This window comes from Eubalaena glacialis, chromosome 2 (assembly GCF_028564815.1).
Source record: "Eubalaena glacialis isolate mEubGla1 chromosome 2, mEubGla1.1.hap2.+ XY, whole genome shotgun sequence".
NCBI lineage: Eukaryota > Metazoa > Chordata > Mammalia > Artiodactyla > Balaenidae > Eubalaena > Eubalaena glacialis.
The window spans coordinates 37,190,651-37,218,619 of NC_083717.1; the positions used below are offsets into that span (position 1 = coordinate 37,190,651).

General features: G+C 41.9%; 1 protein-coding gene across 4 annotated transcripts in view; it reads right to left on the bottom strand.

Annotated features, from left to right (window-relative positions):
* PDE8A (phosphodiesterase 8A) overlaps positions 1 to 27,969 on the bottom strand; it is a 124,607-nt gene that overhangs the window by 80,497 nt on the left and 16,141 nt on the right. For 3 of the 4 annotated variants that reach the window (XM_061179881.1, XM_061179879.1, XM_061179883.1), the window contains exons 2-5: positions 16,069 to 16,125; positions 14,275 to 14,465; positions 5,691 to 5,747; positions 4,937 to 4,991 (exon numbers count right to left, since the gene is read on the bottom strand). In XM_061179881.1, the coding sequence (XP_061035864.1) occupies positions 4,937 to 4,991; positions 5,691 to 5,747; positions 14,275 to 14,465; positions 16,069 to 16,095 (330 nt within the window). In that variant the 5' untranslated portion in view covers positions 16,096 to 16,125. The remainder of the gene's footprint in view (positions 1 to 4,936; positions 4,992 to 5,690; positions 5,748 to 14,274; positions 14,466 to 16,068; positions 16,126 to 27,969) is intronic. The other variant, XM_061179880.1, reaches the window with a different exon arrangement.

The following is a 27,969-nucleotide window of genomic DNA, read 5'->3' on the forward strand; positions in this document are numbered from 1 at the left end:
AATGTACATACCTAAACTTTTTTACCCCAAAGGTGGACATCATGGCTAAAAAACAAGCACATGTGACTAAAAGTACAGCATCTTGCTCCTGCTATCTGCCCCTCCCCCTCACTACCTCTGCTTTGTTCTGTGTATCTAAATATCCTGTCTCTCCTGCCCTTCTCCAACTTTCATTCATGTCCCAAGGATTCCACAGGGCATGGAGGGTGGAGAAGGGCAGCAGGTCCAGGGATCTTCAGGAATCAGGCTGCTATTCCCTCTGCTTGAACAGCAGCTGGTCTCCCCTCCCCAACCCATCCCACAAGAGGGGCCGGGGCCACAAGTCCTGCAGACTCCTGAGCCAACTCAGCCTTGCTTTCTCCAGAGCATATCACACCCACCTTGCTGGGCCCCACCCAGTGGTTCTCAACCCTTGGCTGCATATTAGAATTCCCTGCAATCTTAAAAAATAATACCAACGTGCAGGCTCCTCCCCACACCAACTGAAACAGGGTCTCCGGGGAAGCCTTTCAGGTGGTTCTAACGCACAACCAGTGTTGAGAGATACCAAACCCTAACCTTTGAGAATTTAGTCAGCAAAGGTCAGCTGCCAAGTCCAACTGAGGAGGCAAGCAGGTCTCCATCCATCCATCCTGAACTCCTGAACTATGGCCAATCCACAGAATAGCTGACTGCCCCCTGAATCCCAGAGTTCTCACTGTGGTGATGGCTTTCAGGTCCAGGGCTGGGTTCAAGCATGGGCCCCACTGCCTCCCAGCCATGAGACTCTGGAGAATCACCTTCCCTCCAGGTCTGGATGCTCTGCTCTGTCTCCGTGCCCTCTGTCACCTCACTACCCTTTTGTTACCTGAGGGTACAGGACTCTGCATGAGAAGAGTTAGCACGTGTAGTCTCTGAGGACTGGTCACCTACTTGGATTCGTCACTTATAAAGTGGTGAGGCTGCTGCTATCTCCATTCTTCCTAAGTCACAGACCTCTAAAATGACTACTTTAAACCCTTTGCGTTTTTTGCATGGGAGTGTTTTCGCAGAGACATGCACTTAACCGTGGTTCCCAGCAAAGGCTTCGGGGGGACACCTTGATTAAGTAGTACGGGTGAGAGGGCAGGCAAAGTGTGTATGTCGGTTACTTTTGAGTTTTCAAATTAGTTTCATGATAACTCAATTATACTAGGAAAATACAAGGTCCATGGTTAACTAGACTTTCTACCAGGACACGCTTCCCAGTCCACGAAGCTGTGCTGATGGACTTCCTTGTGCAGAATTTCAAACACACAATTTCCAACACTGCATCTATGACCTCGTACAAATAAAAAGCTTAATGACTGCTGGTGGCCGTAGGTAAGCAAACAACCCAAGGCAAGATGAATAATCTATCCCCCAAGTTTCACTAGTTTCACTGCAAAGTGGAAGCATCGAAGGTCCTTGTTAAGAATAGCCAGTTCTGCAGCTTAAGAGTAATAATATAAAGATCTTCAAAGTTATCTGGGAAAGTTTTTTGCCTCTTGTGAATGCTTCCCTAAGCAGTTTAAGGAGGGATGACCTAACGATTCCTGGGAATAGGTGATCCACAACTTCCAACCTTGGATTCTTAAAGGAATGCTCACCTTCACGCTGGCTGATGTGGTTTTTCTCATACTAGCTCACATGGATTACTGGAGGTCAGGGAATGGGGACAGGCACTGATATGTGTGAATGTTGTGGGAGTGTCAAAAAGGGAGAACCAAAATGCTATGCAATAATAATAATCTAAAATTTTTATATAAAATTATGTGTGTATAAAACAAGGTCTTAAGTTCCACCTTATCTGACGTTAATATTGGAATTCCTGTGTTCCTTTTGTCTGCATTTACTTGCTACCTCTTCGTTTCTTTATTACTAAGCTCCTTTTATCACTGTCTTATAAACATCATATAATTGTACTTTTGTAACCCAATCTAATGGCTTATCCTTTAATGGGAGAATTCAGCCCATTCCTATGCACTTGATTTTACTCTTATCTTACTTTGTGTTTATGATTGCTTTCACACTGTTGTTTCCCCTTCCTTGGATCTGCCAGTTTGATCAAGTTGCTATAAATTCCATATTTTTTTTTTGTTTTTTGGCTGCGCTGCACAGCTTGCGGGATCTTGGTTCCCTGACCAGGGATTGAACTCGGGCCCTCGGCAGTGAAAGCGCGGAGTCCTAACCACTGGACCGCCAGGGAATTCCCGCAAATTCCACATTTTATTAATTTGGAAGTTTACTTAAACTTCTCTATTAATGGTTACTTTCCTTTTCACCGATCTCAAAAGCAGACACAGATTTCTTTACTATTATTTGAAAACAAGATACCAATTACCTCCAGAACAAAGTATCTCCCACCAGCACATTTCCCATAAAGAAGAAAACTTCAGAATACTTTCACTGCCCACCCTCATTCCCTGTCTGCTAGGTGAGGTCACGAGAATCCTTTTACCACCACTTCCTCCCTCCAAATCTTGAAGACACCTAGGGTTTGTTCAGATAGTCTAGAATTTAAATACTGAGCTATTATTGGATGTTATGTAATGATAATTATATATAAACATATATATTCTACATTGCACACACATACCCATACCTGTGTATGTACACACGGAGACACAGAAAGGAGGAGGGCTCGAGAAGGAGGGAGGAGCAGGGGAGCACGTGCACAGGGCAGGCTCACCTCCCATCACTTCTCTCTACTGCTCTCTCCCTCATCTTAGAGTTTCTGTTCCAGTTCATTTGTTCTATGGTTGAAGTCCTTACTCAATTATTTTCCTCAGACAGGGCTACTGGGGAAATACATCTCTGAATTTTATGTATATCCCCCAAAAGAAATATCTCTTTTGCCCTAAAGGGCACGAACAATAACTTAGCTGGGTGTGTGACTCTCGGGTTACAGTCCTTTTCTCACTGTAATCTCTAATCAGACGAGACATTATTACTGTTTTATACAGTAAATATGTGTTTATAATTACCCCACATTCACATTTTCTTGTTCCTCATTCCTTCTTGTCTTTCAGGCCTCCCACTTGGGATTTACCTTGCCTCTGTTTGAAGTACCTCCTTACGAATTTCCTTGTGAGAATCTGCTACTTACAAACTGCCTCAATTTTCATTATTTCTGAAAGTCTTTATTACACCTTCATTTTTGAAAGTATTTAGGCTAGGTATAACAATCTAGGTTGGCAGTTATTTTCTTTTATCACACTGAAAATATGATTCCACTGTTTTCTATCTTCCGTTTATTGCTGCTGAGAAGCTAGCTGTTAGTCTGCTATTCTTTTGTAGGTAATCTTTTTTCTCTGGCTGATTTTAAGATCTTCTCTTTGTTTGTTTTTTCACTATGATGTGTCCTCTTTTTAGTTACTCTACTTTGGAATTTTGGAATCTGTGGACTAAAGTCTTCCATCATTTCTGGAGAATTCTCTTCAAATACACTGCCCCATTCTCTCTCCTGTCCTTCTGGAACTCCAGTTATATATATGCTAAACCACACATTCTAACCTCCACATTTCTAAACCTCTCTAACTTATTTTCTATTTTTTTATCTTTGTGCTTCATGCTGGATAATTTCTTCTGACCTACTAAGCTTTCAAATTTTCAGTTATTATATGTACACTTCTCAAAATTCAATTACATTCTACTTAAAATGTGCTGTCACTTTTTATACTTTCTTATTCCTTGCAGATATTTCCAAGCTTGTCTTGTCTTTATTTCTTTACATATAATAGGCATAATTGTTTTACAATTCATATCTGATCATTCTAATTTCTGAGGACTGTGGGGGTCTGTTCCTGCTGTCTTTTTCCCCCGGCTAGTTCTCACTTGCAATGCCTTGTCTCCTGGTGGACTGGTTAATGCTGAGTGCTGCCTGCTGCCCCTGAATGATTATTTGCAGAGATTCTCTGAGGCCAAAGAAGAAGGTGTCTTTCTCTGGGAGGATTTGTAATTTGCTTCTTCCGAATACCTGGGAGTGCTACCATCCAGAATCACCTTATTTATTTTTTTAATACATTTATTTATTTTATTTTATTTTTGGCTGCATTGGGTCTTCATCGCTGCGCGTGGGTTTTTCTCTAGTTGCAGCGAGTGGGGCTACTCTTCATTGCGGTGCACAGGCTTCTCACTGCGGTGGCTTCTCTTGCTGCGGAGCACGGGCTCTAGGCGCGCGGGCTTCAGTAGTTGTGGAGCACAGGCTCAGTAGTTGTGGCTCACAGGCTCTAGAGCGCAGGCTCAGTAGTTGTGGTGCACAGCCTTAGTTGCTCCGCGGCGTGTGAGATCTTCCCGGACCAGGGCTCGAACCCGTGTCCCCTGCATTGGCAGGCGGATTCTTAACCACTGTGCCACCAGGGAATCCCCAGAATCACTTTAAACTAAGTTCAAGGCTTGAGGTTTCTGGACTACCTCATTGATAATATTAATTTGGGCTACAAATCTGCCCAACATTCAGCCTTATATAAGCTCTCTCCATCATGATTCCCAAGGCTCACTGGCAACCAGCTGACCAAAGCCTTCAGAAGCTTTTTGGCTTAAGAGAAACCAACAGACTGGAGCCAGTGGTGGAAAGAAAGGGAGCCATGTTGGGGAGGTCTTACTTCCAGAATCCTTGAACTGGCTTTAAAGTTGCATGTATACATGTAAGCATTATAACAACACATCCTATGGTATAATTTTTAATGAGTAAGCCATTAACGGAGATTTTAATATGTTTAGATGACTTTAGCAGGCATAGTTTTGAGAGACTAAGAAAGCAAAGTGTTGTGGATTATTAGATTACCAGATTATAAAGTTAAACCAAACTATAACACAGCATAAGGACAATTTTTTTTTCTTCAAATTAATTCAAAACTATTGCTGGGCTCTAAACTGAGATAAAATAACTTCTCATGCTGAATTATACTTGTATAACAAAAAAGTGGGTACATACCCTTGTAAAGCCAGCCTCAATGAGGGACATTACAGATGACTCTTCTCTAACCACCCTTCAAAAGAACATAGTAAATGGTTAGAGACAGTTTTTATCAATTACATCTCACATCTTTAACTACTCACTAATTTACATAATATTATAATTGTCATAGAATGAGTACTTTTAGATGAATTAGATTAACATACAAATCAAACGTATAAAGTTGAAAACAGTTTTCTGTTTTAGTTTCACACTTGGCTTTTTGGCAGTATATATTAATGCTTGAAATACAGAGATTACACTAACAGCCAGGATACAGGAGTGACTGTATATCTATTTGATATGTAAAAATTTTAATTTAAACTAAATTATTTCTGTTCTTTCCTTACCTCCAATTTTAAAATGAAATATAAGGTTTCCCCCAATTATGTATAATTCAAATGTTCACAGATATTTGGAGTTTGAAGTCCCTAGGAAATACGCCTGGAAAACATTCATACTTTAGGAATGGAATTCTCTCATGGTTTGCCTATTTCTAAAGTGAAAGGCAGTCCAAAATCACAAAACCTAGTATGAGAGTACAAACTCCAGCCATGAATTTAACTGCCAAAGTGAAAGAAAATAAGAAAGAATAAAGAAAAAAAGGCCCAACTAAAAAGGGTGAGGCCTGTCACGGCCCACAAGCTGTTATTTGGGCCTCTGTTAAAAGCAAACATTACACTGACACCTGAATTTCAACATCAAAAAAGAAAGAAAGAAGGAAATATCTTACCTGCGTACCACACCAACAATAACTGTGTTTTCTGAGAGTTCTGATGATCTGATAGACCTTTAAAAAACAGGTTTAAAATAAATTTAAAGCAATTCTTTAAAAACTAAATATACCTAAACGATTTTGGTAGAACAATTAAAGTTGGGGGAGAGGGAGAAGGGAGAGCAAAAGATCCCTTCATACGCTGGAGTCACCTTCTTAGCTACTTGATCTTTCCCTCTTTGGAGGACAAACTCCTAACCAGTGGCCTATGGTAACCCTGACAATTATGGAGTGTGAAGATAACAGCTAGTGCAAGTGATGTGCCTTCTACTTGTTCTGCTCTTTGTTAACCTAAGCTGCTTCAGGTGGATAATTTTCCCTACCTAGGGCTTACATGAAAGGGGTTACTCATCTCTTCCTACCAAAGGAAAATGCAAGTTTATGTATATTACCACTAGCTGATGGCGACAATTCCAGTGGGGGTGAAGAAGCCCAAGGGTCAGCTCTCCACTGTACTCTAAGCAGTGCAAAGAAGGGTTCCCAAGTAGAATGCAGGCAAAAACAGTAACAATAAATATTCAAAACTTGGAAATGCAAGATATTCTTATCAGTCAGAAAGAGGAGAATCAACACCTGACAGGAAAAATTAAGAATGGAAGACTGGTTGAGAAAAGTAGAAGACACTGCTCCACTGAAATTACCCAAGGAGTATGAGTCTGCCCGCAGGGACTGAATTTAACCTTCCAGAGAAGCAGCTTCCCAGGAAGTCACAGGGAATGAAAATCCAGCCAAAAGATGAGAGAGGGCAGAGATAAATGTGACAGAGAGGAGTAGTAGGAAAAGAAGTTGCTCCACTGGAGATAAGCAATGGCTTTGACCCATCCTGCCCTGGGGAAGAAAGCAGGCCTATCCGGAGAAGAAGAGCCAGGCCACGGGAAGAGGGAGGAACTCGGCCCCTGGCCTGGAAGGAAGAGGACCCACACGGGAGGGTGACTTCAGACAGAGGAGATGGAGAGGACTAGATCCAGACTGCCCCAGCTAAGTCAGAAGCGCGCTGGCCCCTGGACAATGTGTCCGGGATGGGACAGAGAGTAGCCCAGACTTACTGCCTTACTTCAGTTCTGCTGGTTCAAGAATCACTTGTGTCACTTCTGAATAACTGAACACAGAAATTGATTTGAGTGACTATTTCTCAATTCTCCCAAGGATGGTTCATAACATAACCAATTCCAGATGCATAAGAGAAAAGTCAATTCATCATATACAATGGATGCCTCAGTCTTGGCAAAACTTTTCTGTAAAGGGCCAGATAGTAAATATTTTAGGCTTTTTGGGCCATACAGACTCTGTCACAACTACTCAATTCTGCCATTGTAGCACGAGAGCAGCCACAGACAATAAATGAATGGGCCTGACTGTGTTCCCCTTTGCCTATCCCTGCCTCAGGGCGCTGAGGCTTAATTTTCTCATGGAGCTCAGGTTGAGAAAGGCTGAAGTCCAACGATAGATGCAGACTAGCTCTTGGGTTGGGAAGTTGCTCAGGGATGGGAAAGCAGCCCTAGGGACCAGCCAGTCTCTCTCATGGACCACGTAGCTCATAACACTCTCTCTCTCTCTGTGTCAACACTTCTGCTTCTCCCAGGGTCCACTGTACTCCTCCAGCTTCTATTTGCCTACCGTCTCCAGAGGGAGCCAACCTAAAGGGCACTGGCTACATGACTCTACCGGAAAAGCCCTCTCGACAGGTCGCTGAAGGGCTTGCTGACCAGGTGCCAGGCCCTGGTCCAAACATGGTCTCCCTGCCTAGAGAATAGCCAAGCTCACCTTCCTGGAGAAGGAGCCATGGGAAAGGCTGTTTCAGCTCGGGAGGGTGACCGGCATGGCAGACCCTCACACAACAGACAAGGCCAGGTCACTTCTCAAACCTGTTGGCTAATACTCACCCTAGCACTAATCTTAAACAGGGAATGAAAGACATGGACTCACAAATGGTATTTCCATGACTTCTTAGGACACTGTAGTTGTTCTTACATTTATACTTCTATCATATCACAAAGATTTAGAAGGAGAAAAGGCAATTTAAGTATGCAGCCAGCCATTTCAAACCAGCTCTCATCTTTTTACAAGAAAAACAGAGATCTGAGTGGTATAATAGCAAGTACGCAACCACGTAGATGATCTCAGTAAGTAGATTTGGATACAGAGATGAGGGGCACTGGGCTAAGGACAAAGTAGAAGGAAAGACCATGCTTCCTGGAGACAAGCCGGTCCCTGCAAAGGAGGTCTAACACGGTATGAAAAGGCAGAGGTGTATTCTTAACCTTCTCTGGTCCATAAGAAGGAAGAACTAGCTAAGAAATAGGAATGTTAGGAACCCGGGTTGCAAAATAACATCCTTTACTTTAGAATTCATGAAAACTAAGAAAGAAATGACATGGCATCATCAAAATATACACGCGGGCATTCGGAAGGAAGATTTCAAGAAGTCAGAAAAAAAGATGGGACGTGAGGGACTTCCCTGGTGGTCCAGTGGCTAAGACTTTGCCCTCCAATGCAGGGGGTGTAGGTTCGATCCCTGGCCAGGTAGCTAAGATCCCACATGCCTCCTGGGCAAAAAAATCAAAACATAAAACAGAAGCAATATTGTAACAAATTCAATAAAGACTTTAAAAAAAACGGTCCACATTAAAAAAAAAATCTTAAAAAAAGATGGGGTGTGAGTCTACAGCATGAGATTCTGAAAGGCTGCACAAGCATACTGGGAAGCTCTCAGAACTATGCTACCTGGTGAAACATTTGCATTTGATTTGGTTATGCACAACAGAAAACTCCAGAGAAAGTGGCTTAAACAAGACTTGTCTCCCACATGCAAGATGTGCAGAGGTGAGCAGTCCAAGCTGCAATGGCACTCCGCAGCATCAGGAACTGGGCTCCTCCTGTCTTATGTTTCTCTATTATAGTCTGTATGTGGTTTCTTCCTCATGGTCCAAGACAGATGCTGAGCTCTAGCCATAACATCCACATTCCAGACAGCAGGAAGAAGGGCATGCATATTCCCTTCAAGGACACTTTTCAGAAGATGCACATGACACTTCCATTGGCCAGCTGCAAGAAAAGCTAGGGAATGCAGTATATTTTCTAGGTGGTCGTATTCCCACCTAAACACTAGATGTTCTGCTATTAAGAAAAGAGTAGTAATGGATATTGGGGGGCAACTACCAGTCTCCAGATACACTAGGCAACTACAAGTAATTCTGATGATGGTCTTGATACAAAACTGGAAAAAAGGCCACATGCTGGAGGCTTACTGTATGAACATAGCAAAGCCCTTCAATGACCTAAATTTTACAAAACCACAACTCCATTACTTGTACTATGCCACTGTTCCCTCTGCCACGTGGAATGAGTTTCACATTGAAAAGAATGGAATTTACGATAGTAAAAAGGATGTTCAGACCAAGGTAAATCCAGAGATTGTTAGGAAAGCACCCAGCACTCTGAGTTCGATCTTGCTTCTGCATTCAACACAGACTTTTTTTTCTTTTTAAACATCTTTATTGGAGTATAATTGCTTTACAATGTTGTGTTTCTGCTTTATAAAAAAGTGAATCAGCTATACATATACATATATCCCTATATCTCCTCCATCTTGCGTCTCCCTCCCACCCTCCCTATTCCACCCTTCTAGGTGGTCACAAACCACCGAGCTGATCTCCCTGTGCTATGTGGCTGCTTCCCACTAGCTATCAGTTTTACATTTGGTAGTGTATATATGTCCATGCCACTCTCTCACTTCGTCCCAGCTTACCCTTCCCCCTCCCCATGTCCTCAGGTCCATTCTCTACATCTGCGTCTTTATTCCTGTCCTGCCCCTAGGTTCATCAGAACCTTTTTTTTTTTTTTAGATTCCATAAGTATGTGTTAGCATACGGTATTTGTTTTTCTCTTTCTGACTTACTTCACTCTGTATGACAGACTCTAGGTCCATCCACCTCACTACAAATAATTCAATTTCGTTTCTTTTTATGGCTGAGTAATATTCCATTGTATATACGTGCCACATCTTCTTTATCCATTCATCTGTCGATGGACACTTAGATTGCTTCCATGTCCTGGCGACTGTAAATAGTGCTGCAATGAACACTGTGGTACATGACTCTTTTTGAATTATGGTTTTCTCAGGGTATATGCCCAGTAGTGGGATGGCTGGGTCATACGGTAGTTCTATTTCTAGTTTTTTAAGGAACCTCCATACTGTTTTCCATAGTGGCTGTATCAATCTACATTCCCACCAACAGTGCAAGAGGGTTCCCTTTTCTCCACACGCTCTCCAGCATTTATTGTTTGTAGATTTTTGATGATGGCCATTCTGACTGGTGTTGAGGTGATACCTCATTGTAGTTTTGATTTGCATTTCTCTAATGATTAGTGATGTTGAGCATCCTTTCATGTCAACACAGACTTAATTCTGTTAACGTATGTTGGGTTTCTACGCAGTGCTTTACTTCCTCCATCTCCCTTTATAAAAATCTTCCCTTTCATTACAGAGCCCTGCTCCTGCTGCACAGAGGACTAGCTCTTCATTTCTTCTGAGTACACTAAGCATATGTCTTCTAAAAGGTTCTTCAGTTTCTTATAGAGAACAATTTTCTTTGTCTTCAGGCTGTCTTTCCCCCTCCATAATTTGGCAGCTTTTTACAGGTCCCCTTCTTTACCCTTGAATGGGAGCAACATCAACCCAGGCAGAGTGTCTGCAACAGAGATGGTCAGAGGAGTCTCCCGTGCACCCCTTTGCTGGACCCTTGGGGTTAGCAGCCGTCCTCCTCTGAGGTCTGGACCTGCAGATCAGGTCAACAGGTGCAAGTTCGTGCTCAGAGAGCGCTGCCAGCAGGCACGCATGGCTCTGCTGCACAGAGGGGACTCCTGGCCTGCTCTCTGCCATTCTCTGGCTAAACCTGAGAACTGATGCAGTTTGCTGTTTTGAAACTGCAATATGTGAAGGAATGTTCCCAGGCTCCTTATGCCTCTGCCCCTTCTTACAACATGGTAGGAAAAACCACGTCTTTGTCCATCTCCCTCTGCTTCCTGTCTTGGGTTTCCTAGTGGATGTAGAAAGTAAATCACAGAAGTGATGGTGCTCAGCTCTGGTCAGTGCAACTCCAGCATCCCAGGCTCAGCAGGACACAGTGGGAGTAAAGCAAAGCCTCTTCCCACTTCCTTCCTGCAGGACCATTGGAATTTCAGCTTCAGAGGCTGAAATATGCAGAGGACATTCCAGGAACAGGCTTCTTTATTCGTCCCCATAGCACAAGAGATACAGTGAGAATCCCCGTCCTTTTCTGTCTCCCAACTTCTGACATATCTGTCATCTTATCTTTGGTTCGTTCATTGCTGTGGTCAGTTTTTGTCTCTACAGGAAGTTGGGAGGAGGCCCTGACCTCAGCCTCACAGCTGGCTGACAGGCCTCCGCTCCTTCCATCTCCTTCTCCACTCTCCAGGCGGCAGCCACAGTGCTCTGGCAGTGCACTCCGGACACTCCCCTGCGCAGAATATGTAGACTATGCCAGGGTCTCAACTGCCTACAGGGCAGACTCCAAAGCCTTTGGCTCAGCACACAAGGCCCTCCAGATCAGGCTCGTCTGCTGCTCCAGCTTCACCCTGAGCCAGGGCCCGTACCTGCTGGATGCAGCAGCCACCTGACACCAGGCAGAGGAGCCCTGGACACCCTGCCCCGTCCTACACATGCTGCTTCCTCCACCCGGAATGTTTTCTCCACTGTCCTTCCTTTCAGAACTCCCGCTTATCCTTTGGGACTCAACTCAAACACCCCTTTGTGAAGCCCTCCTAGACACAGGCACTCACAGCATACCTCCTCTGTGGGCATCTATGAGCTGTGCTGAAATCGCTCGCTTGCCCCCGCCAACAAAAGCATTTGTTCCTCAGAGGCAAGAACCATGTCTTATTCACCTATGTAGCTCTGGTAACAAGCACAGTGTCCTGAACCAAGAAGACCTGCCAAGTAGGGTTCCCTCAACTGGTGAGTTTGAAAATATCGCAGACACAGAATATCTAACCTTTCGGAAGGTATCTGATAAGGAGTGTAAGGAGTCCCACGTGTCCCCAATAGAGAGATACAGCTGAATGCTAATCATTTAGACAAATCAGCAACTGATGAAAAACCCTTCACAGGGGGTGTTGATCAGGTATCCCAAAAGGAAGAAGAAGGGACAGACGGGGCTCTGCCAGGGCTAAGGTCTCTTAGTGAGCAGTGTAAGTGGAGAGAGAGGGCGAGCAGGTTCAGGAGGGACAGCCTGGAAAGATTCCTTGAAGGAACAGTCCATAGTGGGCAGGCACCCTTAAAAGGGATGATCTTAAGGGAGATAAACCAGGTAAGGGCCAGAACTGAGATGAAACTGACTAGGAAAGTAAATCAGGGCCCACTCTTGCCTCTAGAAAACTCACTACAAATGGCACAAGGACTCCCCCCGCCCCTTGTCCTCCAAATCCTCAGCCAACAAGACAAAAGTGATGTGGTAGAACACAGCTAGTGAGAAAGACTTCAGATTCTTGGCCAGGGCTGTGACGCAGCCGTCAGGAAAGGAGCGTGACTGGGGGTGCCTTTGTAGAGGTCTGCTCTCTTGCTAACACGGTGGCGGGGGGCGGGGGGGGGCGGTGACGGCTCCGCTTACTCTACGCTCATCTACCCAAACCCGTGAGCTTTTCGGTCGGGAACCACGCCTACGAGAGATCTTGATTGGAAGAAGGTACTCAGAGGAGGCCTCCTTGATGGGGCTGGAATATGAAACCACTCTGTGAGGAGCCGCTGACAGCAGTGAGGATGTGCTCCAACCAGAAGACCACTCTTGTCCTCAAATGTTGGAAATCTGGGGCCAAATATGGACAGAGCTGGACTCAACATGGAGGAGAACTTCTGAAACTCAGAACTCTCCCTTGGGAAACCCTAACCCCCATCAGAGGCTGGATGGAGGGTGGTGGGGACTTGGTAGAAGACATGCACTCATGACAGTCTAAGCTTCTCTAAAACCACACGTTAAGCAACCCAGGTCACATTCTCTGTTTTAAAACTGTATAAGTTGTAAATTTATAAATTTGCTGAATGAGTTACCCTATTTGTTTAGAATATTCCCAAAATGTGTAACAACAGTACTTTCTCCTCCTTCAAAAAGTGGAGCATAATTGTATGTTATGTGTATTTTACCACAATAAAAAAAGTAGACGATAACTACCACATCTTAGTTTTTCTTTTATAACACAGGACGGTCTAGCAGAGCCATCTTTATGAGTATGAATGTCATTGTCCAGCACATACCTGTGGCCAGGTTTGGACCTGGATAAGACTGTGAAGGAAGCCAAGTTGTCCTCAGCACCTCACCCCCCTTCACCTTTTCTGTTTGGGCTCTTCGGCTCTCCTTAGATATTTCTCCTGCCTAGCAGCAGTCTACCAAGACTAAAAGCACCACATAACTAAGATATTTTCTTCCCTTCCTCTGAGTGCTATCCATCAAATGCTAGAGAGAGAAAGGATCTTGGAAACCAAGTGTTCCAAATTTACAGCTGAGAAAACACATCCTCAGAGAAGACAGAGAGTTACCCAAAGGCAGCTGGGCAAGGGAAGTGCTGAGCATAGGACCCAGGGTCAGAGCTCCCTCCACATCTCCACATCCCTCATGGGTGTGCTGTCAGATAACACGTCAAACAAATCTGGACTACAGTGACAATGGCTAACTGCCATCAACCAGACAGAAATAGGAAAGGAACACAGGCAGCATGGCAGGCAACACAGAGCAAGGCCAGAGAGAAGCTTTACTGGAGGTGGATCACACCTGGGTAAAAGCCATCTCATCTGACTACCTGAAAGGTGAACTCTCAAGTACATGGAAATCACCATGTACCTGTAAACAACCTTCTGGTCAACCTTCTGGATGTCATTTTCCTGTCAGCTCAGTTTTTAACCCCTGTTATGTTTGGTTTTCAATCTTTTCTATCTCCTAAAAGTCAACATTTAGATGTCCTTAAAATTAATATATTACAAAATTTTACATCATATTAAAATTATGATTTGTTTTCCCCAAAATAAAAGTTTTCTTTTAAATAAAATTGATATTTCACTTTTGCCTTGCTTCCATCAGCAGCAAATGACTTTCTTTAGAAAGTACTTTTCTTAGATTTATGTCTGCTACCCAAATTCTCTCATGATATTGATATTCTGCAAGTATGAGAAACAAGGCATATTCACCTAACATTAGAAGACAATTTTCAAATTTTTTATAACTTTAAAAACATCTAGAAAACTATAATAACTCTTGTTGCAGTACTATACAGGTGACAGTTGTGGTTAATTACATACATGATTTCATCTTATCCCTTAACGGTTCACATTCAAATTTTCTGTTTTAAGCAAAGCAAAACAAAACAAAAGAGATAGAGATCTCTCCTAGAAATAATAATATTCTAACGTCTTGCTTATTGTACTTGCATGGAAGGCAACTTAAAAGACACTGAATTTAACCTAATGTATTTGGGGCTGCATTTACTGTCACAAATGCCAGCAGGACTCTTGAGGCCTGAGTCTCAGGCTTACCTGCACAGCACCTCCCCGTCCAGCTGTTGGGGATTTCTGTGGTCAATGATGATGATGTCATGATGTTTGTCCAGGAAACAGGCAAGGGCCGTCTGAGCCTCCTTGATAACTGTACACTTAAACCCTGCTTTTTCACATGCCCTACAGAATCCATTACACTGCTTATCTTCTTTGGGAAACACTAAAAGTACCTGAATCAAAAAAGCATGAACACTTTTAAAAGAAAAAAAAAAAAAAGGTGTCGTTAGAATTGTCATTTCTTAACAAGCCACAGAAAACTCCCAAGTGTTTTCAAGGCAAGTACACAGATGTGAGCGTAACGATCTGTTGAGTAAATCCTTTTCCTACATGTAACTCTGGGACGTTATCACTCAGATCCCTGAAATGAGTGCTATTCTATCTGTTCTTAGTCTGGAAGTCAGTGCATGGATCATATGCTTATTTCTTTTGCTAATAAGCCCACTGGAAAAACTCAACAAAGACTTGATTAAGTACTTTATCTTAAAACCGAATCAATTAAAAAACACAAATATTTGTTTTAGTTAACAGTAAGTTAACTAGGTAAGTCCTTAGATGGCAAACACCAATATTTCAATCAAACTCCTAGAATACTTAATACTTTAAATAATACATTTAAATATTCTGACTCAAGACTTTACGTAATTCCTCCAAGTTAAAAAAAAAAATTACTTTGATTATAAGAGAGGAGACTTAAAGTAGACCAAAACGTTACAATTCAAAAACTGCCCATTTAGTGACACAGGAATAGCACCAGGTGCAAGAGACAGCTGGCTGCCCTCGCGCGCCTGGCCTGGATTGGGCGAGGCCTGCGTCTGCTGCCTTTCCCCTGCGCTGCCAGGCCCCCACGCCACACCTGGGGCAGGAGTGCACTGCTCCATCCCTTCACACTCAGACTGACTAACGGGGGGCAACTGTGGTACATGGTACAGTCAAGGCGGGACAGCCTAAGGGAAAGAGACTGCAAAGCTGACAGAAACCCCATTCCCCAAGACTCAGTCCCTCTAAGCTTACCCAGGTGCACAAATACCACAAGTGCAAAGAGTCAAGAGAGCACATTTCTTCTGTGCTGCGCAGCATGTGGGATCTTAGTTCCCTGACCAGGGATCAAACCCAGGCCCCCTGCATTGGGAGCGTGGAGTCTTAACCACTGGACCGCCAGGGAGGTCCCGAGAGCACATTTCTGCCAGTCCTTTTCACATTTTAAAAAATGTAACAGTGAGCATGCGTTTGTGTACAGGAAGCATCAAGTAACGTTGGAGCTAAATTTCAATTGGTTATTTTGTTTAATATTTTGGATTAGAAAATTTATAGATATTTTCTCTCTGCTACAGCTGATTCAGTAACATAGAGTAGATCATGATTTTACTCTCTGTATTGGAAAATTTCAAACCTACAAAAAGTCATGAATGACAATAAATGCTAGAACACCCTTCTTCTAGTTTCATCAATTGTTAACATTTTGCCACCTTTGCTTTCTCTCTCTCTCCACATACATACACACATACACACACACACAATTACACATATTATTTTATTGCTGAACCTTTTAAAGTAGGTTGCAGACATTTCATCTCTAAATACCTCAACGTGTATTTCTAAGAAAAGTACATTCCCTGATATAACTGTAGTACTGCTATCAAGTTCAGGGAATTCAACATTGATCCAATATTTTATCTAAAACAGAAGATTATTTTCAATGTATAACTTTAGACCCTCTCCCTCCCCGTCTTTAAAGAAAATCAAGGTGAAAATTACAGCATGGTATATTATTACCTGGAGCTGATCTGGATGAAATCTCATGGGGCCAAATTGTATATCAGCTACTGCTACCTGCAAGAAAAAGATCTGCTTAAAAATGAAAAGAAAAAAAAAAAAAAGATAAGCTTGCTTAAATTTTTCTCTCTCTCATCAGTGCCACAGATGAAAATGAAATTTCTACTCTAGAGAAAAATTACGTAAATACTTATTAGACAGAGGGAGCTCAGTTATCTCCTTATAAACCCCAGGAAAGGTGGAGAACAGGGAAGGACACATAAAATGAGTCTGATCCCAGCTTTTCTTTTCCTAGCTGTGTGTGACTCTAAGTGAATTACCCAACCTTCGGCCTCAATTCCTCATGTGTTACAGAGATCACGTGAGATTACAATATAAAGAGCCCCCAAAGATTAGACACCGAACGAACATTGGTTCCTTCCATGTCTACTCCCATCTTTCCCCTGATGGACAATGAAATCTTACATCTAAAATGGCACAAAAAAAATGAAATCCAGCTATCAGAACCATGGGACCTCAAAGACCCTTGTTGAGAAACGGTTAACACTTTCATTTTACAGACAAGTACAGTGCTTATCAATAAATGCTTATTGGGAAATTCCCTGGTGGTCCAGTGGTCAGGACTCTGTACTCTCACTGCTGGGGGGCCCGGGTTTGATCCCTGTTAGGGGAAATAAGATCCCACAAGCCTCACGGCACGGCAAAAAAAAAAAAAAAAAAAAGAAGAAGCTTACCTATTTGAGAACTTAACAGTAACACACAAAGATAAATACACAGTGTCATAACCAAACCCCAGCAAGTAATAGAATCATAGCGCCAATGGAGGGCTCAGCATATACTGGGCACTGTGCTAAGGGCTGAACATACATTGTCTCACTGAACCTTTGCAACATGCTGAGAGTTTACATTGGAAAGCTGAGGTTCCAAGTACTTTGTTTAAGGCTACACAGCAGCAAGTGGCAGCTGGGATTCCACTGACCAGTCTGTTTAGTTCTATAAACTGTGCTGCAAACCCAGGGCCACTGGAAGGTTTGGGAAGTCTGTGCACTGCACAAAGGAGCACAAGGGAGGGAGAATGGAGAGCTAAAATCCAGCCCCAAGCCATGAACCCTGGCCTTGGGTTGCTACCTGGAGGAAGAGACACATTTTGCAATTTTTCCAGAAACACTGTATATATGTGTCGAGGGGATCCCTACCCCACTCCAGGCCTCTGGGTGACGGTGTGATTTCATACCTAAAACACAGCAGCAGCAGAACTAGATCTATAAACCTTCCCACAAGATACTTCTTAACTGCCTGCCACCTTCCATCTCTCCCCTCAAGCAGTGATCTCTCCTACAGTAAACACATGCAACAAAACCTGCTTAGTGATGGAGGAAGTCCATGTATATTTTTAACTGCTAGAAGCTGATGTCTACTAATTATGGGACACCGGCTCAGTTTCTGATTTGCTTTGTAGTAACTTCATCTCTCAGAAGGTGTAAGAATGAGGGTCGCTACTACTCTAGACCTGAGACTGAGGAGGAGGGCTTTGCAGTAGGGTGGAAGGGTGAGCACAGACATCCCACAGCACCGTCTATCCTCCAGAGCTGGGCAGTCACAGGCCGGCCTCATTGAGAGGCACAGCTGGATGCCAAAGCCAGAATTTCTGACGGAATATGATCCAGGAGGTCAAAGAGAGTCTTAAAAGAGAGAGATGTGCTCTACATAATCATACTCCCACAGTGCAGTGAGAAGGAAGGCAAGAGGCACCGAGAGAGACCAATCTGAACAATGACTTTTTTGTTGGTTTTTATGAACAAAGTTTAAAGAAATGAATGAATGAAAGAAGAAGAAATGATACAGGCTTACTGCTTGGAGAAGACAGTGGAACTACTCAGGAAAAAGAAAAAGAAAGGAAATCATTTTGCTGATTTTCTACAGTGTTGAGGCAGGGTGGAGTTGCATTAAAAAACCCAGAAAACCCATCAACAGGAGGGCTGTGCCACTGCCCAGGATGAAGCGGTTGTTGGACAACATTTGGGTCCTCTGTGTGAAACGGCGGCCGCAGCCTCTCACAGAGAATACTCATGAAATTTGCTATGAAGGATCAAGGAGACAAAAGATAAAGTCTGAAAAGAGAGATAGAAAATATTTATGAATATCGTAAAAACATATACTAGGTCACAAAGAAAACTTTAAAACATATTCCTTGTACAGTTTTTACTTCCAATCATAAGGCAATCAAACCAAAATTAAAAACATAAGTTAAGAAATACCCCCTCCTTGGAAATTTTTAAACTCATGTAACTGCCGGATCAGAGAGGGAAATGAAAACTATGCCTACAGATTGCTTGGAAAATAATAAAAATGAGAATATCATGTAATAAAACCTACAGGATACTAGTAAATTTTACTCAGAAGCAAAATTCAGTCTTAGATCTTTCTGTCATGAAACAAGAATTAATATACTAAGCTTTCAAATCACTAAATTTGAGAAAGTCAACAGTACAAACTTAAGAAACCAGGAGGAGAAAAATAAGCTAAAGGCTACAATAATTAATAAAACTTTAAAATGTTAACGACTAGCTTGATTTTAAAAAATACATACTATATAGTGTCAGTTACAAGCTGAGGGACAAGATAAAAGAATGGACGGCTATATGCTAACACATATATATGCAATCTAAAAAAAAAAAAGTGGTTCTGAAGAATCTAGGGGCAGGACAGGAATAAAGTCATAGACATAGAGAATGGACTTGAGGAAACAGGGAGGGGGAAGGGTAAGCTGGGACGAAGTGAGAGAGTAGCACTGACATATATACCCTACCAAATGTAAAACAGATAGCTAGTGGGAAGCAGCCGCATAGCACAGGGAGATCAGCTCATGCTTTGTGACCACCTAGAGGGGTGGGATAGGAAGGGTGGGAGGGAGACGCAAGAGGGAGGGGATATGGGGATATGTGTATACGTAGAGCTGATTCACCTTGTTGTAAAGCAGCAACTAACACAACAATGTAAAGCAATTATATTCCAATGAAGATGTTAAATAAATAAATAAATAAATAAAAAGAATGGACAGCTAAGGGCAAAAGTCTCATTCTTCCTAGGAAAACAATTCTGAGTACATGGTCTACACCCAAAGTGGGTGAAATAACTTTTACAAACAAAGGACAGCGTAACTTTATGATCTCAACTTGTAAAAATAACTCACCACTGCATTAATTCTAAGAAATAAAAGAAGCTATAGATTAATTTTTTTAAAGAGCATGGATTCTACCTCAGTATAATTTTAGCAGTATCATTTTAAAACATTAATGTTTCAGCAATTCTATTTTACCATTGAATACTTCCTTTATTTACTTAACTAGATTGCATTTTAACCTTACATCCTGTCTACGGGGTATATCCGGCTCTCAGGACCTCTGTCAAGCGGTGTCCCAGCAGAGCCGGACAACTACTTACCACTGCCCCCCCCCAAATAACCACCACCAGGAAATCTGATGACACTACTCAGTGAGCAGACGTCAGCAGTGGGCCCTCAGAGAGTAAACAACTTCCCAACTGCTCTGGATAGGGGGATCGGAACTACTAGAATTCATGCATTCATCCTTTCTTTGTGTATGAAAATCAGAATCAAACTGACCTAATGCTTCAGGCCATAGCCCTCTTAATAATTATTTTTCACATTAATATTTAGAAGGGAATAGTCATTTTCAAATCAGTTTTAATAATAGCTTTCAGCTTCAAAAGCAACTGATATTTTTAGGTAATACAGGAACAATAATATATTCATGAACTGATATCAGTAATTATACAAGTTGTTGAATTTAGTCTTTTGGGTTTTTAAATATTTATATATTTATTAAGATTTATTGTTAAAAAAAGACTGTTAAATTGGGATATCAGATAAGGATGATGTCTGTATTTTATTATTTTAAAGTAATTTTTTGTTAATATGGCTGATGGAAATCTGAAATACATTATTATTAAACACCTTGATGAACCACCTATCAGTTTTCTTTTGTTTGCCTAACTGACCTAACTGCAGGGCAAAGTTACTATGTTATGAATCTTGATCACCAGTGGGGGTAGGAGAGGAAAGAGAGATATAATTCCAACCTGTCTAAATATTCTACTCCCCTGACCCTCCTTATCCCTTGCCTGCTTTTTTTTTTTCTGCAGCTTTAGTTACCATTTGCCCCACTACCTACATATTTTATTATGTTCTTATTAAAGGAGTGTCTCTCCCATGAGAATGTAAATTCTACAAAGACAGGGATTATCTGCTTTATTTATTGCTATATTTCCAATACCCAAAACAGTGCCTAGCACATGGCAGACATTCAAAAAATACTTCTGAATGAATGTTTACTCAACAGCTAATCTTTTTTCTATCTCTGTATTTAAATTTTTATTTTATTAAGTCTTTTGAAAATGTAATATATTTATTTTTTAACATCTTTATTAGAGTATAACTGCTTTACAATGAGCTAATCTTTTTGAACCAATCATTTATCTAAAAATCATACTCATACCAGCTTATACATATACACATGTATATAATACAGCACTTCCAATTTTCAGAGTATTTTCATATATATTTTATATTGTAAAGGAACACAAAGGAAGGAAGCAATCTTAGGAAAAGCCTAAGCACTAGGAACCACAAAAGAATCATGTGATCTATCTTTTTCCTACATCCCTTTATTAGAAACAGAAAGTTATGCTGGGATCAATTTATATTAATTGTTTACAAACCTAGGAACTATAGCAAAGACATAAATCAGATTTTGTCTTGAGCCATACTGTCCCTCCAGGCTTTCCCTGTACAGCCAGTGGCCATCTTGTCTCTGTCTCTCTGGGCAAAGAGTGGTAAATTGATCAAAGGGGCACAGCCTGGACACGAGTCAGGAGATACCAGTTCTTAGGTGGGGAAAGTCAAAATTAACCCAGACATTTGTGGACCACCTACTTACTATGTTATAAGCCAAGCACAGAGGTAGGTACTGGGAGTGCAAAGACCAAATGCCTACCCTGTCCTGAGTAGGAGGAGGGGAAAACGTAAATTATGACAACATGGTGCAGATTTAATATAGAAAGAAGGTGTCTAGTATGTGCTAAATACTTTGCTTCCAATCATATTTAAATCCAATTTAGTCCTTACCCTATGAGTAAGGGAAGCTCATTAACTCCATTTTATTGATGACCAAACTGAAGCTCAGAGCCGTATGATTAAAGCGCTGGTAAGTGGCAATGGTGGGAACTGGGCCCAATTCACAGGAACTTAATTCCTGTGGTCTTTTCTTTTTTTAAAAAAATAATAGATTTATTTATTTATTTTTGGCTGCGTTGGGTCTTCGTTGCTGCGCACAGGCTTTCTCTAGTTGCGACAAGCGGGGGCTACTCTTCGTTGTGGTGCGCGGGCTTCTCATTCCGGGGGCTTCTCTTGTTGCGGAGCATGGGCTCTAGGCGCGTGGGCTTCAGTAGTTGTGGCTCGCGGGCTCTAGAGCGTAGGCTCAGTAGTTGTGGCACACGGAGTTAGTTGCTCCGCGGCATGTGGGATCTTCCCGGACCAGGGCGTGAACCTGTGTCCCCTGCATTGGCAGGCAGATTCTTAACCATTGCATCACCAGGGAAGCCCCCTGTGGTCTTTTCATGCTTCACTGGGAAAGGCCTAAAGTTACCTGACCCTAACCTGTATCTAGCTGAATTAAGACCAAGAACCTGGAAAGCAGCATCCATCCATTTGACAAATCTTTGTTGAACACTCACTATGTGTCAGATGGTTTCCTAGGCACTGGGCATTCAACAGAGAACAAGACAGATAATATTGCTACACAGCAGGGAGGGATTTGACGGAGAGTAACTGGGTTGCTGTTCTGAATCAGAGTCAAGGAAGGCCTCTCTGAGGTGGCACTGAGGCGGCACTGTGGAAGGCGAGATCTGAATGACAAGGAGTCAGCCACGCCAGGAGTGGAGGAGGGAGCACCGGGCAGAGCACAGAACCTAAGGTGGGAACAGGGTGAACATTTGAGGAAAGGAGGGGGAAGAGTGCCGAGATGAGCTCATGGCTAGGCAGGAGCTGTAAGATGCAGAGCTTTCTAAGCCAGAACAAGAAAACTCGGTTTTATTCTAAATTTCATGAAGAGCCACTAGAAAGTTTTATACAAGGGAATGATATGATCTGATTTTTACTTTTTTAAAAGATCCCTTTGGGGACTTCCCTGGCAGTGCAGTGGTTAAGACTCCACGCTCCCAATGCAGGGGGCCCGGGTTTGACCCCTGGTCAGGGAACTAAGATCCTGCATACCGTGCAGTGCAGCCAATAATAATAATAATAATAACATAAATGAATGATCCCTTTGGCTGCCTGTGGAAAACAGTCAGTGAGAGAGTGAGAGTAGAGGCAAAGAGACAGTAAGGAAGCTTCTGTAGTAGTCCAAGTGAGAGAGGATGGCAGCCTGGCCTAGCAGTTGCCATGGAGATGAGTAGATGAATCTGGGGTGTGTTTTGGAGGTGGAGTGATCAGGACTTGCTGATGGACAGAACACAACCAAATCCACCGATTCCCAGACCAGAGTTCTGATATCTGACTTGAAGTTTTACGTCAGTGTTGTGTGGAAATTTGGGGTTCTGCAGGGCATCCTAGTAGAAGCTGGTGTGGATCTGCTTGGTCCTTTCCAGATCCACCCACAAGATGGCACCAAGATCTACCCTGAGGCAAAGCTCCTTCCTAGCCACTTCCCCTGGTCCTTCTCCCAGAGCAAGCAAAATACTCCATTATCCATCCTCAATGTCCCAGTCTCTTTTTTCTCCCCTTACCTGGTCTTAATATGCCCTTCGGTCAATTTAAACAGCACATATTTACAATAAGCCTTTTATATGTTACCTCAATTGGATGCCAAAATCAAGTCACACGCTAGGGTGAAACTGTTCAGGTCCTTTTTTCCCAAACCCATAGTGCTGGGCAAAAAATGGTGTCTGGATTAAATGAACTATTTAAAGAGTTTATCACAATTCCTGACAGTGAGCAAATGCCCAATAAATTCTAAATATCTATAGAAAAGGTTTTCCAAGAAGTTTTTGCTATGAAACTATAATTTTACACACACATACACACACAGAGGCATTTTTAAAACTATATTTTTCCAAAGAGCTGTTTCTTTCAGAGCACTTAGGTAATCTCTAATAAGAACCATTAACATCACAGTACCTTGAAATACTGTACAAAATAGGACCCACTTCTTAAATATTATATTAATGTAGTTGATACAGGGGACAAATAAAGGTTTTCTAGAAACCCTGCAAGAAGACTGCCTCTGAAGGTGAAAACAGAATCAACCCAGAAAAATTGAGGATAGCCAACTGAAGGATTAACCCAACCCATGAGCCTCTCTTTCACTGTGTCAGTGAAATTTAAGAATCCTCAAATCCAACTGCAGAAATCTAGCTATAACATCATGGAGGCAAGACCAGAATCTACTTCTTCCCCACCCCCCCCAAAAACAGAAAGTCGACTGACCACTTGGATCGTCCCGTCAGAATGAGGAGGGTGTACAGGCAGCCCAGGAGAGGGAAGCCAGAGGTTGAGAACTCAGTGCTATTGATTCAGCTCCCTCCCAGAGAAAAACTGAATCCAGCAGGCATGGATGATCTAGATATCAAAAGGAATATTCCTAACTTATAAGTTAATAAATTAGCATCCTGCCTCTCTCTGGGACAAGTCTATTTCAGGCGTATTTACATTCATCAGTCATGTTTATCTCACACCCTGCACACTCAGACAGCAGTGAGCCTTATTCAGGAGGCTCCACAGCTGCTTGCCCGCCTACCTGACTACTCCCACCAACCCGACTGCAAGCCCCAGCCTAGATTTTACTGGGTTAGCTTAATGGACCTCAATGCTGTCTGAAGGGGATTACACTGAGAATGACAACCCACGCAACACAGTGAATTATCCAGAATCATCCAAACTTCCCTTCACCAGTATCCCTGAGGTGGGACACATAGGGGTTTGAACTCTGACCCCTCTCCCCTAAAAAACTGTAACTTTAGGCAAGTTTTTTCACTTTGCTAAATCTCACCTGGAAATTAGTGACTGTGAAGATGAAATGAGTAACAGATATGCAGCTCTCTGCATGGTGCCTGGCATACAGTTAAGTGCTCCATAGCGAGTAGCCATTATCACTAGTGAAAGGGATGCATAAGCATTCACGATGCCCCTGGTTTGGTTCCAGAGCAATGAAGAAATCCTTACTAGGTATGGAAGCTAAAAACGTAGGTTTTGACAGAAAGTGGGTTTCCAAACTGAAACTTGTGGCACGCAGGCCCTAGAGCGCACAGACTTCAGTAGTTGCAGCGCGTGGGCTCAGCAGTTGTGGCTCGCAGGCTCTAGAGCGCAGGCTCAGTAGCTGTGGCGCACGGGCTTAGTTGCTCCGCGGCATGTGGGATCTTCCCAGACCAGGGCTCGAACCCGTGTCCCCTGCATTGGCAGGCGGATTCTTAACCACTGCGCCACCAGGGAAGTCCTAAGGTAAAATCTTGACCAGAAGTTGTCTGGTATTTATATTTTTAAAATGTATGTCTACATCCTCCAAACTATATTTTTAAGACTTTTTTCAGAGTAGTTTTAGGTTTACAACAAAATTAAGAGGGAGGTACAAAGATTTCCATTATACCCCCTGCCCCAACACAGGCACAGCCTCTGCCATTATTAACATCACTCACCAGAACAATACATTTTTTAACCAAGGATGAACCTACACTGACACATCATAATCACCCCAAATCCATACTTTACCTTAGGGTTCACTCTTGGTGTTGTACATTCTATGGGTTTGGACAAATATACAGTGATGTGTATACATCATTATAATATCCTATGGAGTATTTTCACTGCCCTAAAAATCCTCTGTACTCTACCTGTTCATCTCTCCCCACCCCCTACCACTGGCAACCATTTATCTTCTTATTGTCTCCATAGTTTTTTGCCTTTTCTAGACTACCATATAGTTGGAATCATACAAGTATGTAGCCTTTTCATATTGGCTTCTTTCACTTAGTAATACGGATTTAAGGTTCCTCCATGTCTTTTTTGTGGCTTGATAGCTCATTTCCTTTTAGTACTGAATAATATTCCACTGTCTGGATGTACCAAAATTTATCCATTCACCTACTGGAGGACATCTTGGTTGCTTCTAAGTTTTGACACTTATGAATAAAGCTGCTACAAACATCCTTGTGCAGGTGTTTGTATAGATATGTTTTCAACTCCTTTGGGTAAATACCAAGGAGAGCAATTGCTAGATCGTATGATAAGAGTATGTTTAGTTTTGTAAGAAACTGCCAATCTGTCTTCCAAAGTGGCTATGCCATTTTGCATTCCCCCTAGCACTGTTTGCACCCTCCAACCCCGTTGCTCCACATCCTTGTCAGCATTTGGTGTTGTCAGTGTTCCAGATTTTGGCCATTTAAATAGGTGTAGAGTAGTATCTTACTGTTGTTTTAATCTGCATTTCCCTGACGACACATGATGTTGGGCATCTTTTCATATACTTATTTGCCATCTGTATATCTTCTTCGGAGGTGGCTGTTAAGGTCTTTGGCCCATTTTTTAATCAGATTGTTCATTTTCTAATTGTTGCATTTTAAAGAGTTCTTTATATATTTTGGACACCAGTCCCTTATCAGACACATCTTTTGCAAATATTTTTCCCAGTCTGTGGCTTGTCTTCTAATTCTTTTGATATTGTCTTTCACAGAGCAGAAGTTTTTAATTTTAATGAAGTCCAGCTTATCAATTATTTCTTTCATGGATTACATCTTTGGTGTTGTATCTTAAAAAGCATCACTATAACCAAGGTCATCTAGGTCTTCTTCTATGTTATCTTCTAGGAGTTTTATAGTTTTACATTTTACTTTTAGGCCTATGATCCACCTTGAGTTAATTTTTGTGAAGGGTGTGACATCTGTATCTAAATTCATTATTCTGGATATGGATGTCCAGTTGTTCCAGCACCATTTGTTGAAGTGACTATCTTTGTCCCATTGTATTGCCTTTGCTCCTTTGTCAAAGATCAGTTGGTTATATTTATGTGTGTCTATTTCTGGGCTTCCAACTTTGTTCTTTAATATTGTATAGCTATTCTGGGTCTTTTGCCTCTCCATGTAAATGCTTTAATCAGTTTGTCAATATCCATAAAGTAACTTGCTGAGATTTTGACTGGAATTGCATTGAATCTATAGATCAAGTTGGGAAGAACTGACATCTTGACAGTATTGAGCCTCCCTACCCACAAACATGGAATATGTCTCCATTTACTTGGTTCATCTTTGATTTTGTTCAGAATTTTTTAGTTTTCCTCATATAGATATCTTGCACATATTTTGTTAGATTTATACCTAAGTTTTTTATTTGTTTTTTTGGGTGCTAATGTAAATGTGTTTTTATTTTCAAATTCTGCTTGCTCATTGTTAGTATATAGGAAAGCAATTGACTTCTGTATATTAGCCGTGTATCCTGCAACCTTGTTATAATCACTTAACTAGTTTCCGGACTTCTTCTGTCTGTTGTTTTGGATTTTCTATACAGACAATCATGCCATCTGTGAACAATGACAGTTTTATGTCTTCCTTCCCAAGCTGTATACCTTTTATATCCTTTTCTTGACTTTTTGCATTAGCAAGGACTTTCAGTATGATGTTAAAAAGAAGTGGTGAGAGGGAACATCATTACCCTGTACCTGATCTTAACAGGAAAGCTTCAAGTTTCTCGCCATTAAGTATGATATGAGCTGTAGGTTTTTTGCAGATATTCTTTATCAAGTTGAGGGAGTTCCCCTCTACTCCTAGTTCACTGAGCAACTTTTATCATGAATGGGTTTTCGATTCTGTCAAATGTTTTCTCTATCTACTGATATGATCATGTGATATTTCTTTTTTAGTCAGTTGATGTTGTGGATTAATTAATTTTCTGATGTAGAACCAGTCTTGTTTACCTGGATCTGTTTATACCTTTTTTATTTGATTTGCTAATATTTTGTTGAAAAATTTTGCATCTATGTTCAGGAGAGATGTTGGTCTACAGTTTTCTTTTCTTGTAATGTCTTTGTCTGGTTTTGGCATGAGGGAAATGCTGGCTTCATAGAATGAGTTAGAAAGTATTCCCTCTCCTTCTATCTTCTGAAAGAGATTGGAGAGAACTGGTATAATTTCTTCCTTAAATGTTTGGTAGAAATGATCATATGGTTTTTATTCTTCAGTTTGTTGATGTGGTGTATCACACTGACTGATTTGCGAATACTGAAGAATCTTTGCATCCCTGGGATAAATCCCACTTGATCATGGTGTATGATCCTTTTAAAGTACTGTTGGATTCAGACTGCTAGTATTTTGTTGAGGATTTCTGCGTCTATGTTCATCAGTGATATTGGCCTATAATTTTCTTTGTTGTGGTATCTTTGTCTGTTTTTGGTATCAGGGTGATGGTGGCCTCACAGATGAGTTTGGGAGTATTCCTTCCTCTGCAATTTTTTGGAATAGTTTCAGAAGGAGAGGTGTTAACTCTTCTCTAAATGTTGATAGAATTCTCCTGTGAAGCCATTTGGTCCTGGACTTTTGTTTGTTGGGAGGTTTTGGTTTTTGTTTTTCTTTGGCTGTGCTGCTGAACAGCTTGCGGGATCTTAGTTCCCCGACCAGGGACTGAATCCGGGCCCTCGGCAGTGAAAGCGCAGTCTTAACCACTGGACCGCCAGGGAATTTCCTTGTTGGGAGTTTTTTAATCACAGTTTCAATTTCAGTACTTGTGATTGGTCAGTTCATATTTTCTATTTCTTCCTGGTTCAGTCTTGGAAGGTTGTACCTTTCTAAGAATTTGTCCATTTCTTCCAGGTTGTCCATTTTATTGGCATATAGCTGCTT